The sequence below is a fragment of the Barbus barbus genome (genome assembly GCF_936440315.1).
Source record: "Barbus barbus genome assembly, chromosome: 10".
Taxonomy (NCBI): Eukaryota; Metazoa; Chordata; class Actinopteri; order Cypriniformes; family Cyprinidae; genus Barbus; species Barbus barbus.
The window spans coordinates 15,014,423-15,029,361 of record NC_136738.1 but is presented as its reverse complement, the minus strand read 5'-3'; the positions used below and the strand labels follow the sequence as shown (position 1 = coordinate 15,029,361).

The 14,939-nt window shown below is 35.0% G+C and overlaps 1 protein-coding gene across 1 annotated transcript in view; it reads right to left on the bottom strand.

The window, feature by feature from the left end:
• Positions 1 to 14,939, bottom strand: part of pth2ra (parathyroid hormone 2 receptor a) — a gene marked incomplete at both ends in the record, with an annotated part of 74,380 nt that overhangs the window by 35,153 nt on the left and 24,288 nt on the right. The window contains one exon of the mRNA XM_079426495.1: positions 8,899 to 9,052. Coding sequence (XP_079282621.1) covers positions 8,899 to 9,052 — 154 coding nt within the window. The remainder of the gene's footprint in view (positions 1 to 8,898; positions 9,053 to 14,939) is intronic.

The window sequence follows — 14,939 nt, the reverse complement described above, 5'->3', positions numbered from 1 at the left end:
TTTGCATTGTCCTGCTAAAATACACAAGGCCTTCCCTGAAATAGACGTCATCTGACAGGAGGGGGATGTTGCTCTAAAACCTTTATATACCTTTCAGCATTCATAGTGCCTTCCAAAACATGCAAGCTGCCCATACCGTATGTACTTATGCACCCCCATACCATCAGAGACGCTGGCTTTTGAACTAAACGCTGATAACATGCTGGAAGGTCTCCCTCCTCTTTAGCCTGGAGGACATGGCAACTGTCATTTCCAACAAGAATGTCAAATTTGAACTCGTCTGACCATAGAACACTTTTCCAATTTGAAACAGTCCATTTTAAATGAGCCTTTACTCTAAAAATAAAGGTGCTTCAAAAGGTTCTTCACAGAGATGCCATTGAAGAACCATTTTTGGTTCCACAAAGAACAATTCAGTCAAAGATTCTTTAAAAAACCATCTCTCTCTTACTTTTTTATAATCTGAAGAGCCTTCTTTCGCCATAAAGAACCTGTTGTGAAACAGAAAGGTTCTTCAGATGTTAAAGGTTCTTTATGGAACCATTTAGACAAAAAGGTTCTTCTATGGCAGTGTTTCTCAACCCTGGTCCTGGGCGCCCCCCAACACTGCACATTTTGTATGACTCTCTTATCTGACACACCCATTTCAGGTCCTGGAGTTTCTTCTAACGAGCTAATGAGTTGAATCAGGTGAGTTTGATTAGGGAGACACACAAAATGTGCAGTGTTGGGGGCGCCCAGGACAAGGGTTGAGAAACACTGTTCTATGGCATCGTGAAGCACCTTTATTTTTAAGAGTGTTGGACCACAGGACACGACGGTTCTTCTGGACCATGTTCACATATGGATTCCATTTTGTATGATAGAGCTTTAGTTGGTCTGAAGATGTTTACTGTCAGTGGTTTCTGGAAGTATTCCTGGGCCCATTTAGTAATGTCAATGACAGAATCATGCCGATGAGTGATGCAGTGTTGTCTGAGGGCCTGAAGACCACGGGGCATTCCACAAAGGTCTTCGGCCTTGTCCCTTACACACAGAGATTTCTCCAGTTTCTCTGAATCTTTTGATTATGTTATGCATTGTAGATTATGAGATTTGCAAAGCCTTTGCAATTTGACATTGAGGAATGTTGTTTTTAAAGTATTCCACAATCTTTTTGCAGACTCTTTCACAGATTGGAGAGCCTCTGCCCATTTTTTATTCTGAGAGACTCTGCCTCTCTAAGACATCCCTTTTATAGCTAATCATGTTACAGACCTGATGTCAATTAACTTAATTAGTTGCTAGATGTTCTCCCAACTGAATCTTTTCAAAATTTCTTGCTTTTTCAGCCCTTTGTTTTCAACTTTGAGATCTGTAGCAGGCAATTTGAAATGAGCTCATTTAGTGGATAAGTGTAAAATTTCTCCGTTTAAACATTTGTTATGTTCTCTATGTTCTATTGTGAATAAAATATTGGCTTGTGTCATTTGAAAGTCTTTTAGTTTTCATTTTATTCAAATTTAAAGGGGTCCTATTATGCTCTTTTACAAAGTCTTGATTTTGTTTTGGGGGTGTACTAGATTATGCTCTCTTGCTTGGTGGTTCGAAAAATCGCATTATTTTTCTCATAATTTATATTATTACAATACCTCTCTCCCCAGCCTGGCATGAACGGCTCGTTCATTTTTTTTTGGGCTAAATCACGTTTTGGATAGGATATCACTAGCAGCTTAAAAATAACTGCATTGACTATGTACAGATAAGTGCAACGGTAATATATATTATGTTTATTGTTCTTTAATTCTAACATTATAACATGAATTGCAGTGAAACTTATACAGTTGAATTTATTTATACCATAGTCCCACAGATTTACACTATTTGTGGTGGCATATATATGCAAATTCATTCTCTGCCAGCGGAAGGGCTGTTGGAGTGGGAGAGTTTGAGGTTTCCCCAGTAAAGCTGTACAAAAAGCACAAACGTTGCTTTATCAGGCATTACATGCAACATGAAATGAAAATGACATCCAAAATTTTCTGAAAACAGTTGGTTTCCATCAGAAATACAGTGATATAAAAACACCCGCACCGGGTTTCGAATTTGAAACGTGCAGTGCTCAACCAAACGTTCTCCCCATCCCCCAACCATTCGAATTTCTGTAGGTGGGATTTTTTTTTTGTGATATCACAAATACAGGAAAACAACTTTGTAGTCCTAATGAGCCATTCATTGTAGTTCTTGAAAAGGGATTTTTAAAAAACGGAATATCTCCCTTTGGAGTGGACTTTGAGATTTGTAACTTTGTACATCTTTTATGCCCAAACATACACACTACACACTGACTAAAATTCAAAAAGTGAAAAAGCATAATAAAAAAAAAACATCCCAAAATTTCCAGAATTCGGGTTGTATTTCTCTGCTCTTGGAAAACCCGAAATTATGGTATTATTCAACAAATTTTAATATTAATGAATTTTTATCATGCAAATGTAATCTTGAGAGGCTCAGCCACTAAATGAAAAATGCTGCTTCCTGTTGATGAGATGCATGGTATAACCTCAGAAAAACCAAGAACACATCATGCATATGAAGAAGCAAAACTGCCTGGATCTGAGGGTGAGCGAGTCAATCAAGGGTGCCCTCCTCTCAGACAGCAGTTCCCATGGCGATGATGGGGTAACTGTGGGAGTCTGGGATTATCTCGCTGAAATAATGTGTGCCCTGACTCATACTACATTCTCTTCATGATACCACTGAAGGAATGGAGCTCATTTCATGTCCTTCAACAGGAACACATGCTGTTTTTGGATCTGCTAGCATGAAAATCTACTTGTCATTAAGACATTTTCCAGTAATTCGGGAAATAGTTGAGAAGTTAGTCTGTGCATGAATATCCCACTGTCACAGAATTTTCATCTACTGAATCAATTCTTAAAAGGCACAGTCAACCGAAAATGAAAATTTAATTATAATTTTTTTACTCCTGTTGTTTCAATGATTTTCTTTCCACTGTGGAACACAAAATATTTTGAAGAATACTTATGCAGTTCTTTAAAAAAAGAAAAGGGTCTCATGCTCTAAAAAGCCAAATAAAAGCAACATAAAAGTACTTCATATAACTTATGCAATATACACCAAGTGTTCTGAAGACATTTTACTGTCAATATTACATATATTCAGCAGCATACAATATGTTTTTAATATTAATTTGATCAATAATAAAAATTTACATTTTTAAATCCAAATAAATTAAGGACTTGATTAGCTGGATCAGGTATGTTTATATCCAAATAATTCCAAATTCAGTTGTGATATTGCAGATGTAAACATCTTTTGTCTATTTTTTGTCAACATTCAAATATAGTGCAAAAAAGCCTTGCTAATTAATTTATGTTATTAGCATATTTTGGGGAAAAAAAGACAATAATCCTAATTGTTTAAATAAATAATCCAAATGAACAGAATCCGATTGAATTATAACCAAACTTCAGATTTAGGATGCACTGTACAATATTTCATATTTTTTTGTAAATAAAATAAATATTATTAGAGTATATTTTAAAGGGAGTAATGTCTCAGCTTTTCTACCTAAAACATGTTTAATTCAATGTGATACTTGCCATTTCTTTGTAATTATTTTTGAAATTTACAATTTCTGAGTGAAAATTGTATGGAAACCTCAAACTCAAATTCCTTTTACATTTACCAAAAATTTTTTTTAAAAATCATACAGGTTTGGAAAATGTATGCAAGACAGATGTTCTCATTTTGCTGAACTCTTTAAATAATTCTGAGACCAAAATTTTTCTTTGCCACAATGATTACTGCATCACACAGCATGGGCTAGTTTCCTTCTCTTAGCAATAGCTCTATCAAATAAATATGAACCCTTTATGTAACGCACCCTCATTGTGCCCTTATTATAGGCACTGAAAAGTAATGTTAAGGAAATCAAATTCACAACATGAATCACTCATCCTCTGAACACGAATGATTTCGCCTCATTATGACTATATTAATCCAATCAACGTGACATTATTGTGTACTACTTTCACAGACTTAACCCGTTGGTCAGTAATAAGCCATGCCAAACACATCACGAGAATGCAGGGAGAAGCCGCTCCTAGAACAGGGTATCTGCATATCAAAGGTGCTTCTATCTCTGCCCTTCCAGTAGAAACACATCAAACAGGAATGACAAATAAATAAAGAACACTTCAACTTGAAACCACTTGAAAAGCAAGCAACCTCTCAAAACAAACTGCAGTGAGCTTTCGTTGTGATGTTTCTCAGTGTGGGAGCGGAGAGAAGGGTATGAATATATAAATAATGAATGGCCTCCCCATGAATATATATATATATATATATATATATATATATATATATATATATATATATATAAATAATAGCTGATTGGTTTCCATGTAGACATTTCTCAAAGGAATACATAAGATATAGATTCAAAAGGCAGCCATCTCTGAGGTGGGATCTGTATGTTCAGTTAAAGAAATAAAGCACTAAATAAACAATACCTTAACAGCTGCAGAATATACATGGGATGGCCACCAATATCCCGCTGAATTAATTTAACTGCTGCTTTGACCAACACAATGAACTCCATGCAGAGAACGGTTCTGCTGCCAGCAGTTGAGACAGTTGTTCTGTCTTTGTAATAGGATTAGACACTCTTCAGACAAGAAAGGTGATGAGAAATGGAATGAGACCTTGTTAATATTTAGTTCACAAACATCCCTGTAAGTATTGCATCACTGTCAAGGTTTGGCTGCCTGAAAAATTGGATATTCAATATTCAGAGCTCATTTAACATCTGTCAATTTAGTAAATTGTGTTTTTGGTGTGGAGGGAAATATATTTAATATAAATTCTGTTCAGTAGGAATACAAAGATTGAGATCAAAATTATTTTTTTAATGAAAAATAAATGAATAGTTTTCAGCATGGACACATTCAAAAGCTCAAAAGTGACAGTAAAGACATTTATAGTGTTGCAAAAGACTTCAAATAAATGCTGGTCTTTGTTTTTAATTACCAAAGAATCCTGTATTATGGTTTCCACAAAAAGTGTAATCAGTTTTCATCAGTAATTATATTGCATCACTGTCAAAGTTTATCTGGCTAAAATATGGGATACTTCAGCCCGATTTCACTGCAATTCGTACATATTTTACGAGGTGGCTAATTCGTATGAATTTGTGCGACCTCACTTGTACAAATGTATTTTTGTGAGTTGCACAATTCATATGAACTTGTATGAATGACCTACACCTAACCCTGCCCCTAAACCTACCTGTCACTGGGGTCTATACAAATCATACAAAATCATACGACTGAGGCAAGAGGCAAGACCGTAACCATGTCTTGAACATTGAGGGGGGGGGGTTTGGCACTGATAAGGGACAACACAAACTACGAAAAGACATTTTATTTCACAAACAGTTTATACATAGAATTTTTTATTTTCAATTCATCAAAATATCCACCATTAGCAGCTATTACAGCTCTGCATAGTCTGGGCATCCGAGCTGTCAGTTTATTCAAACATTGACTTAATACTGTATATTACTCCAAGCCTGCTGAAGGATTGCCCAAAAGATAATTCACACTGGTTGGACACTTTTTACGGACATCACGGTCCAGTTCCTCCCATAGTATCTCAATTGGGCTGAGGTCGGGTGATTGGGGAGTTTTCCTTTTGCCCATATTTGGTTTTTCCTGTCATTAGTTAAGTATCAATCATTCTCATCACCTGTGTTGAATTAATTATCTTGTTTGTTCCTTTGTCCTGTTCCCTTTAAAGGTCCTCAGTTCTCCTCATGTCACTGTTGTGTCTTAATGTTATGTAAAGTTATGTTACGTTTGTTCAGAGATGGTTTTCTTGTATCCTGAAACTCTTATTTTATTAAAGATTCTGTTTTCGACTCACCCACGAGTTCCTGCATTCCTTCGTGGAGCAAACCATAACACTGGGGTGAGGTCATACGAATTCGTACGAATTAGCCACCACGTAAAATATGTACAAATTGTTTGTTTTTTTTCAGCAAAGGAATGTGTAATGAGCAACATATGATTTATTAAATTTATGACAATTAGCAGACTTACAGTAAATCAAACTCAGTTCCTGGAGGGCTGGAGTCCGGAGAGTTTAGATGCAACCCTAATTAAACATACCTGGTCCAGCTAATCAAGTCCTTCAGGCTCAATTGAAAACTGCATGGTGTGTGTGTTGGAGCAGGGTTGGAACAAAACTCTGCAGGGCTGCGGCCCTCCAGGAACTGAGACACCCCTGATCTAAATGCATAATGACATTTGAGGCTAAACAATTCCATAGAAATATTTTTAAAAAGATAAAAGTATGACAAATAATTACAATAAAATAAAAAGTAAAAGATGCTGGGAGTGGTCACAATGCATTTTTTAGATATATTTTCGCCTTTTAATCTATTTTTTGCATTCACTGGTTTATTAGGAATGCTTGTGCAGCAGTGGAGGTCTGGCCATCTGGAGCACCGGAAGTTTTACCAGTGGGCCGGTGTACAATATGGGCCAGCCCCTTGTGTAATATAAAAAATGGATTGTAGTAAATGCGTATATCCTTCCATCAGCCCACTTCATTCAAAAATTCTAATTAATTTAGTGTGCTCCGGCTCAGTGCAGCGGCTCAAAAGCGCTCGTCAATGTCAAAATGTTTGAAATAGCCAATCAAAGTGTAGAAGGTGGGATTACCATTCAAAGACTGCGCGCGACTTGAATGCGAGCTGAGGTAAGACGTAAGCAGCTAAACATGACGAGACAATTCAACAATATTTTCCAACCATTTAGTTAAACGGCAGACATTAATTTTCAGGAATGCAAACCACTACAGGCCTTTTTAAATTTCTAAGATTTTAATGCCGTTATTCGAATCGTCACAATGTAGGCTACATAATGCAGTTTTCAGCAGACATGACATAAGAATTCATGCTTTCTTCCGTGATTTCACACGTCTAAGAAAATGTTTAAAAATCTATAAAAATTGTTCTCAATCTTACTCTAGAACATTGTAAATCTGAAGACGTTTCCTTTTAGTGTGCATAGGAAAGTGATTTATAGGCCTAATAAAAATATAATTTGCTTATTAATTCACATGCATTAGCCTATTTTATATACACACTGGTGGTTAAAAGTTTGAAATAATTTAGGCTATTTATTTATTTGAAAGAAGATTGAGTTTATTTGATCAAAGATACAGTAAGACAATAGCCTAATATTATGAAATATTACACTTAAAATAGTGGTTTTCTCTTTAGGATGTTTTAAAATTTAATTTATTTCTGTGATCAAAGCTGAATTTTCAGCATCATTACTCCAGTCTTCAGTGTCCCTTCAGAAATCATTCTAATGCTGCCTAATTGGTTGCTTAGCCTAATTATTAGTTATTATTTGTGATCAATTGTTTATAATGGTTTTATTATTGGTATAAATGTTTCTCAGTTAAAGAACAGCATTTATTTTAAATATAAGTACTTTGTAATAAGCTTAAATATCTTTATCACTTAAATCAATTTAAGCAAAGTCCCTTTTTGTATTCTATTCTTTGATTTAATGCAACATTGTTGAAGAAAAATATAAATTTATATTTTTTAATCTTACCCAAGACTGAATGGTATCACATTTTCCACAAAAATATAAAGCAGCACAACAGTTTTCAACATTCATAATAATCAGAAATGTTTCTTGAGCAGCAATTAGCATATTAGAATTATTTCTGAAGGATCATGTGACACTGAAGCAATGAATATGAAAATTCAGCTTTGATCACAGCAATCAATTATATTTTACTATATAGTCGCATAGAAGACAGCTGTTTTAAATTGTAACATTATATTTCAAAGTACTGTTTACTGTATTTTTCATCATCAAAATAATTTGTATACTCTTTTCCACAATTGGAGCACTATTCCTTAAAATTATAGATGTCAAGCTCCTGCAAAAGGACAAATACTGTATATGACCAATAGAAAGGCACCAAAACAGTCCACATTTTGCACTATTCAAGTCTTCTGGATGATACCATAGCATTGTCATATGGACTGATAATACTGGTATTTAACTTTAGTGATATAAAACTGGTCCTTGTAAAAATGCTTTAAAAGTATTTGCAATTTTCCATATACACCAGAAAAGACAGATTATAATGTAAAGAAGTATGCCACTCATGGCGTGTGGGATTGGTTCATGCTGCATATGCAGCCAATGAGCTTGCTGCCTTGCATTTATATGGCTGGCTAGCATTCACTTAAGATTCTTGCAGCGCGCTTTCAGAGTTTCTCTGAAACGCGCCACCTGTGTAGATCTGCTATGGGTTATTTTATATGCTATTTGTGCAGCAGCAGTATGTCTTAAATACTCACGGCACCATATCGCAATATGCTGTAGAAAGTTCCTGTACTTGCTCGCAGCAGCAGCAATAATCTTCAACTCAGCAATAACCAACAGCAGCAGCATAGCAGATCTATTCCACCAGAGAGTTGTCATGACTGAAATGCTGTTCTTGAAATTTGTATCCACAAAGGAATCCAGAAAAAAAGCATTTTGACTGTTTTCAATATGTGCTAGTCTATATTTGTTACAGTATCTCTCTCAGTCACATGCACACAATAGTCACTATATAATAGCAGCCAGCTATAGGCAGTCAAAAATGAAAATATGAATGGAAAAATGATTGGCCTTGTTCTTTGAGGAGAGTACTATTACATGTCATGCAGCTATTCATGAACAAAACCAGATACATGGCAGAAAAAAAAACACACCAGCAGCCGCATTTCATTTCTCAAGAAATGTTACAAACCCAACAGAAGAGGGAATATTCACAAATTGCCTCTTCCAAGAAAAATCACAACCATGATATACTCACCCCACCCGATCAAAGTGAAGCCCCACAGGTACTTAGAGTCAGACAAGAAGGCCATGAAGATGAGACTGTGCAGATACAAGCCCTCCACCAGGATCCAGTAGTAGTTTGTAGCCAGGAAATAGATGAACAGCAAGACAGTCACCTTACAACCCATCTAAAAATGAAGAGTGGAGCAGAACAAGTCAACACTCATATCACAACATGGCAGTTTTGATTAAACAGTTGAACACATAGTGGTTGGGAAGCAATACTTTAGCTATGACAAACATATTTCCTACTCTCAGTTGGAGCCCACCAAGATAAACAATCTTCTATTGACATGCCTCAGTTCAGACTGACATAAGACAGAAGAGCAAAACAAACCAATATGCTTTTGTTTGGTTTGCTGATTTGGTACAATTAATATAATCACATGGGGTTCTTTAGATCTTTAGATCTAAACAAAGACTCTCTAATGTACTCTTATTTGTTTAAACACACTGAATCAGTATGAGCATGCAGATTCAGAGACAAAAAGTTTTTTTATTTAAATAAAGGGATATCTTAAACAATGAAAATTCAGTTTACTCACCCTTTAAAATTATTCTAAACCTGTATGACCTTCTGTGGAACATAAAAGAAGATATCCTAAAGAATGTTTCACCTTTTGAAAATCAAAATAGAGTTGGACCCCACTGACTTTAACTGTATGGAGCAAAAAATTCTTATTTTGTGCTCCACATATGAAAGAAAAGGTGAACTGTCACCTTTAAGTCCGCTCTGTTATATTCTACAACAGTGCCCGCATCAATGATACTCTTTTAGAATAATTAGCTCACTATCTTCTTTTAAAATGACACATTGTCAGTGTAAAATGACAGAAGCAGTCTTTAGGACAGTAGAAGTGTGACTAAATGACAACCTTTCACTACAGTCAGCTGAGAGCTGCACTTTAATGAAGCTATTAGCTCACTACCATGATAGATGTGTGTGGTTAATGGCCATAAAGCATTTCCAAACCAATGAACTGAATTAAAAGGGATTTCACATCCCACATCAAAACATGCTTAAAGCTTACTTATGATGGCTATTTCTCTCTTTAATATCAGGCACATTTATAAGGTTATTTTACTCTGACAGTATCTTGGAATCGAAGCACAAAGGGATGTATACAGTACATCTCCCACACACTCTTGGTATTCTCAAACTCATGAAGCCATGAAGCCTGGGATCTATTGAAAGACTTCCTATGTATGCCGGGTACTCTGAATTAGGTGGATGATGTGTTAATAATGATACATCTGGGGTGCTTTGTGATGAAAATCAAAAGAACATATTTGATTTATTTGTATGAATCCTATATGAATTAACTGATCATATGAAGATTTGCCTAGATAATCAAATTGTTCTGAAAATTCAACTACTTTCGATTTTGATAAAGGATGTAATGTGTTTCTAAAGTGGAAACTCTTGACATGTAATAAATTGGTTTTGTTTGTGGGTTTGGTATAAAGTGAAGTATTTAAATGTTCTATTTTGGCAAGAAATTAATGTAAAAAAAAAAAATGACCTAAAAAAGATCATTTTGATTTTACTGTATAAAGAATTCAAATAGTTACCAAACATTTGTGGACTAAAGGTATTAAAAGAACAACAGCCAGTCGTAACAGATCAAAGCTACACAAAATATTCTTGTTGCTGTATTATCTTTAAAAAAAAATTTAACTTTTGGCATGAAATAAATTATTTTTGTTTGTGAGTTTGATATGAAGAATTTGAGTGTTCTGTTATGCCAAAAAAAAGTAATATCAAAGCACTGCGCTAAAACAGTAAAAAAAAAAAAAATTGTACCGTATTAAGAATTCAAACAGTACACTTTCATTCACTACCATTAAAGACCAGACAAAAGGTTTTATATTATCAATAGAAGTGTAATGTGAGCATCACTGAAGTTACAAAGTGGACCAGTCAGCAATCCCAGACACAATCATAAAAAAATAGTAAAATAACACTGTTAATCAAATGAATAAATTCACAGTTATAAATGTTGCACTGTTGCACTCACTGTTGAACAGACAGATAACAGTGAAGGGAGTGAAGAAGGGGAAAGTACAGTAGCTGTAGCACAGGTAGCTGCTTGGAAAACGTTACCTGTGGCACAGTTCAATCTTCACCTCAAAAAGATTAGGAATTGGAGTAGGATTCTTGGACACTTCAGAAGCCGACAGTAGAAGATCAGTCAAGTTAAAGACTAGGCCAGCTGGTTTGTCTAGTGTCACATCTCTAAAACCTCTCTAACCTCTGCAACGTGCCTGGATCTGCCAAAAAATATATACGTGTCTGTGCCTGTAGGATTGTTTTGCCCCTATGAAAAAATCTGAATCTGTAGGGAAAAGGAGCCAAGTTTAGTTTGAGTTGAATTTATATACACTATCATTCAAAATGTGGGGTCAGTTAGTCTTTTTTTTTTTAAGAAATGAATGCTTCTATTCAATGAGGATGCATTAAATTGATTAAAAGTGACAGTATAGAAATGTCTAAAGTTAAAAAGACTTCTATTTCAAATAAATACTGTTCTTTTGAACTTTCTATTCATTAGAATCCTGAAAAAAATGTGGCCGTTTTTGGTCCTTTCCCACCCTCCACTGTTGTTAACCCCACCTGACAACATACTTATTGGGAGCTGAGCTAAGGAAAAAAACAAATAAAAAAAGAGAAGTGTTTGATTCATCTTTAATTCTGTGCCAAAATATGTGTGTACTAAATCTCCTTTGAGTGTGTTCATCTAATTTAAACTGTTTGTTAGATGACATTTCAGTTATTCTCTGTCTGGTCACTGGCAATTGCATAATGTTAAATTGTGGGTTTGCAAAAAAAAAAAATCTGAAGGGCTGGGATCTATGCACACCTATAGCTTTACACAATATATGAATTAAAGACATGGGAACCACCAGATGCTTTAGAAACCAATAGAACCCATTAAAGGGGTCATGAACTGCCTTTGTTTTTTATTTTGTACTGTTCTCTGAGGTCTACTTAGAATGTTATCAAGATTTTTACATTAAAAAAAAAAAAAAAACATAATTCAGAAGTAATAAGTTATTTACTGTCCAGATGGCAGATTGTAGACTCGGAAGTAAACACCCAATGCTATAACTGGCTAATAGTTGTGTAAGTTTGACAGCGTGCATTCATCATAGATGGACGCTGCTGTGATTATGTCAAAAACGCAAAAATAACAATACATATCAAGCGATCTGTAAAAGAGACAAAGCAATAGTGACCACGTAATGAAAACAGTTACTCACACGTTTGTTGCGACATTACTGTCGGCTCAAATATAGTTAGCACAGCATCGTCTTTTAGTTTCAATCTTTTTAAAAATCCTTCATCGAATTGTGCCTCGTTTCTAAACTAATCTGCAGTAAAAAGTGAACAAAGGACCAAGTTCTTACTGGCACTGTCTGGATCTTCATTAAAAATAGTTAATTCACTCTTTCCTAATGTTGGGATCAGAAGGAAGGCAACGCAAACACGTTTTTTCCATAACTTGGCACAGCGCAGTCATTTACGAAACGAACGCATGACAGAATTGTAGAATGCCAGCAGTTTGTTCATTTAGGTTATTTTCCTGACGTCAAACGAAGCTCATTAGTCGATCTTTAACCAGTAAGATTACAATGTTTGTTTTTTTTATACTGGACTTTAGCATTATATGCACGAATAGTAGCGTAAACAATAGACCATGAGAATTCAATCGTCGCATCATGCACCTGCAGCACTTCTGTGAACAGAAATTAAACAGAACGGAATGGAAATTAAACGCTTCTGTAAACAGAAGTTAAGTCTATAAAAGGAATAAAATAAATAGGACCACGCAAAATATATAATAGGCTATAATATAATTAACAAAAAAACAAAAAACTGTGCAACAAGTACAGGCTAGGCTCGTAGCACACACACACACAAACAACATTAGTTGTTGCGTTGCCTGATATTTCAGCCATTCATCATCAAACTAAAATGCAGTCAACCAAACATAAAAGTTACACTGTTTATTTTAAAAGGTCCGCTGTAAAATCAGCATGCAGCGGCCAAACAAATGCACGTGAAGGATTTTACACGGATATTAGAACACGAGTGAAGTATAAAGTCTTGTTTAGGCTACATAATGAATAATAGTTAAGGAACCAAATGTTACAAATATGGCAAAATTAGAAACATTTGGATTCTTGTGGTATGAGACTGGCTCGTGAGCCCAATGCCGTTTCAGTTTTGCTTGACAGTTGTATGCAGTCTAATTTGTGTTTTATTTTATAGTTTAATAAATAATTTTATAACTACTTATTTTTCATTCTTGTTCTGTTCTGAATACCGTTAAATTTAAATATTTGTTGTAGAGTAAGGGAAATAGGCTATAATGTTTATCAGTATTTTTATATATATATATATATATATATAAAAAATATATGCCGTGCAAAGGCAAAAGACCGTAACTTTGATTTTTGTCGAAAATTAGTTATTGATATTTTTGGGACATTCAAGACATCCTTTATCATGCACATAAGTATCTTGAGTAAATTTCGTTGTTTTTCCGAGAAAATAATGGGTCGTCTCAACCTTGACTTCAAAAAGCCTCGGAGAAACCAAGGCAGAACACCGTACCAGTTACTGCTCTTTCACTTTGTTTGGAACGCTCAAATTGAGTTACAGTGTTCTGCCTTCACTTAACTGAGTGTCAAAATGAAGTTACGGTTATGGGTTGAAGTTATTTGGTGTTCTAACTTTTTTACTGTCCATTAAAGTCTGGCGCATTTTAATTACGGTGTAGACAAATGAATTAACGTTAGATCGCGATCTACCAAACAGCTCCATATAAAAAAGCAAAAGTGAATAACATTTAAATAATTTTTTTTTCCTATTTGTAATGCAGATTATTCACCAGGCGGTCACTTTTAGTTGGATGCGTGTGCACTTGACTGCCGTAGCATGCAGCATGATCAATCATAAAATCAGTAGCCTAACAGTTTGCAATTAAATCCATGGCCGTTTCTCAAACAGAAGGCTGCATCCTCCGGAGGTCGCATTTGTAGGCTGCATACATCATCAAGCCTGGTTTATTTCAGTTAACTGAGCATAAAATTTGCGAGTCAAAAGTATATTACAACAACTTACACTTAACTAAGAATAATGGTCAAATTTATAACTGTTAATATTCTAAAATAAGATCTTCTTTATGACGTATGCAGCCTACAAAAGTGACCTCCGGACGGAGCCTTCCGTTTGAGAACGGCCCATATCCTACCTTTTCTTGTAACCCGATAAAATCAATCCATGCTGCTGAACGTCATCGTAGACATTTAATCCACATGCATTTCTGAGCATGCCTGCTTGCTGACGTTCACATAAATCCAGAAGTCGTTGTTTTAGGTTAAGCTATTTCATTCAAGTCAAAATAAGCAATTATGCTATGTCTAGGTTTTTTTTTTTGTTATGTTACTGAGCATAACAAATAAATTGGTTGCAAAACGGTATCCACTCACATTTTTAACTTTTAGTCTGCTTGTTATGGTCAAAAAAAATTAATACAGTCACATATTATAATAGCCTATTATCACTAGATTTTATACAGGTGTTACTATAACGATTTTGTAAATGGGGATCAGCAACTAAATATTAACAATGTGGAATTTACTATCTTTTGCCTCGGTGTGACTTCTCACGTTTAGCAGACAATGCAAAGGCAGAGTAGCCTACAGTAACTTCAAAATAGGGGTAAAAATCAAGTTTGAGCTCACAATTTTTAATGTAGATTATTTTCATTACTAAAACATCTAATTGGCAAATTTCCAGTGTCCTACCTATAATTAATTTGGCTGGACAAGTAAAAAACTTTAAAGTCATTTTTTTGCCTTTGTAGGGCAGTATATATATAGAATACACCACTATGACACTCCGATCCCTACATATGGATTGGTCCCTTCATTGTAAGTCTATGGGATTTCCAAACTTGTTTTGTTACCTAGCAGGTGATAATTGTAAGTCTGATCACGTAGAAAGTT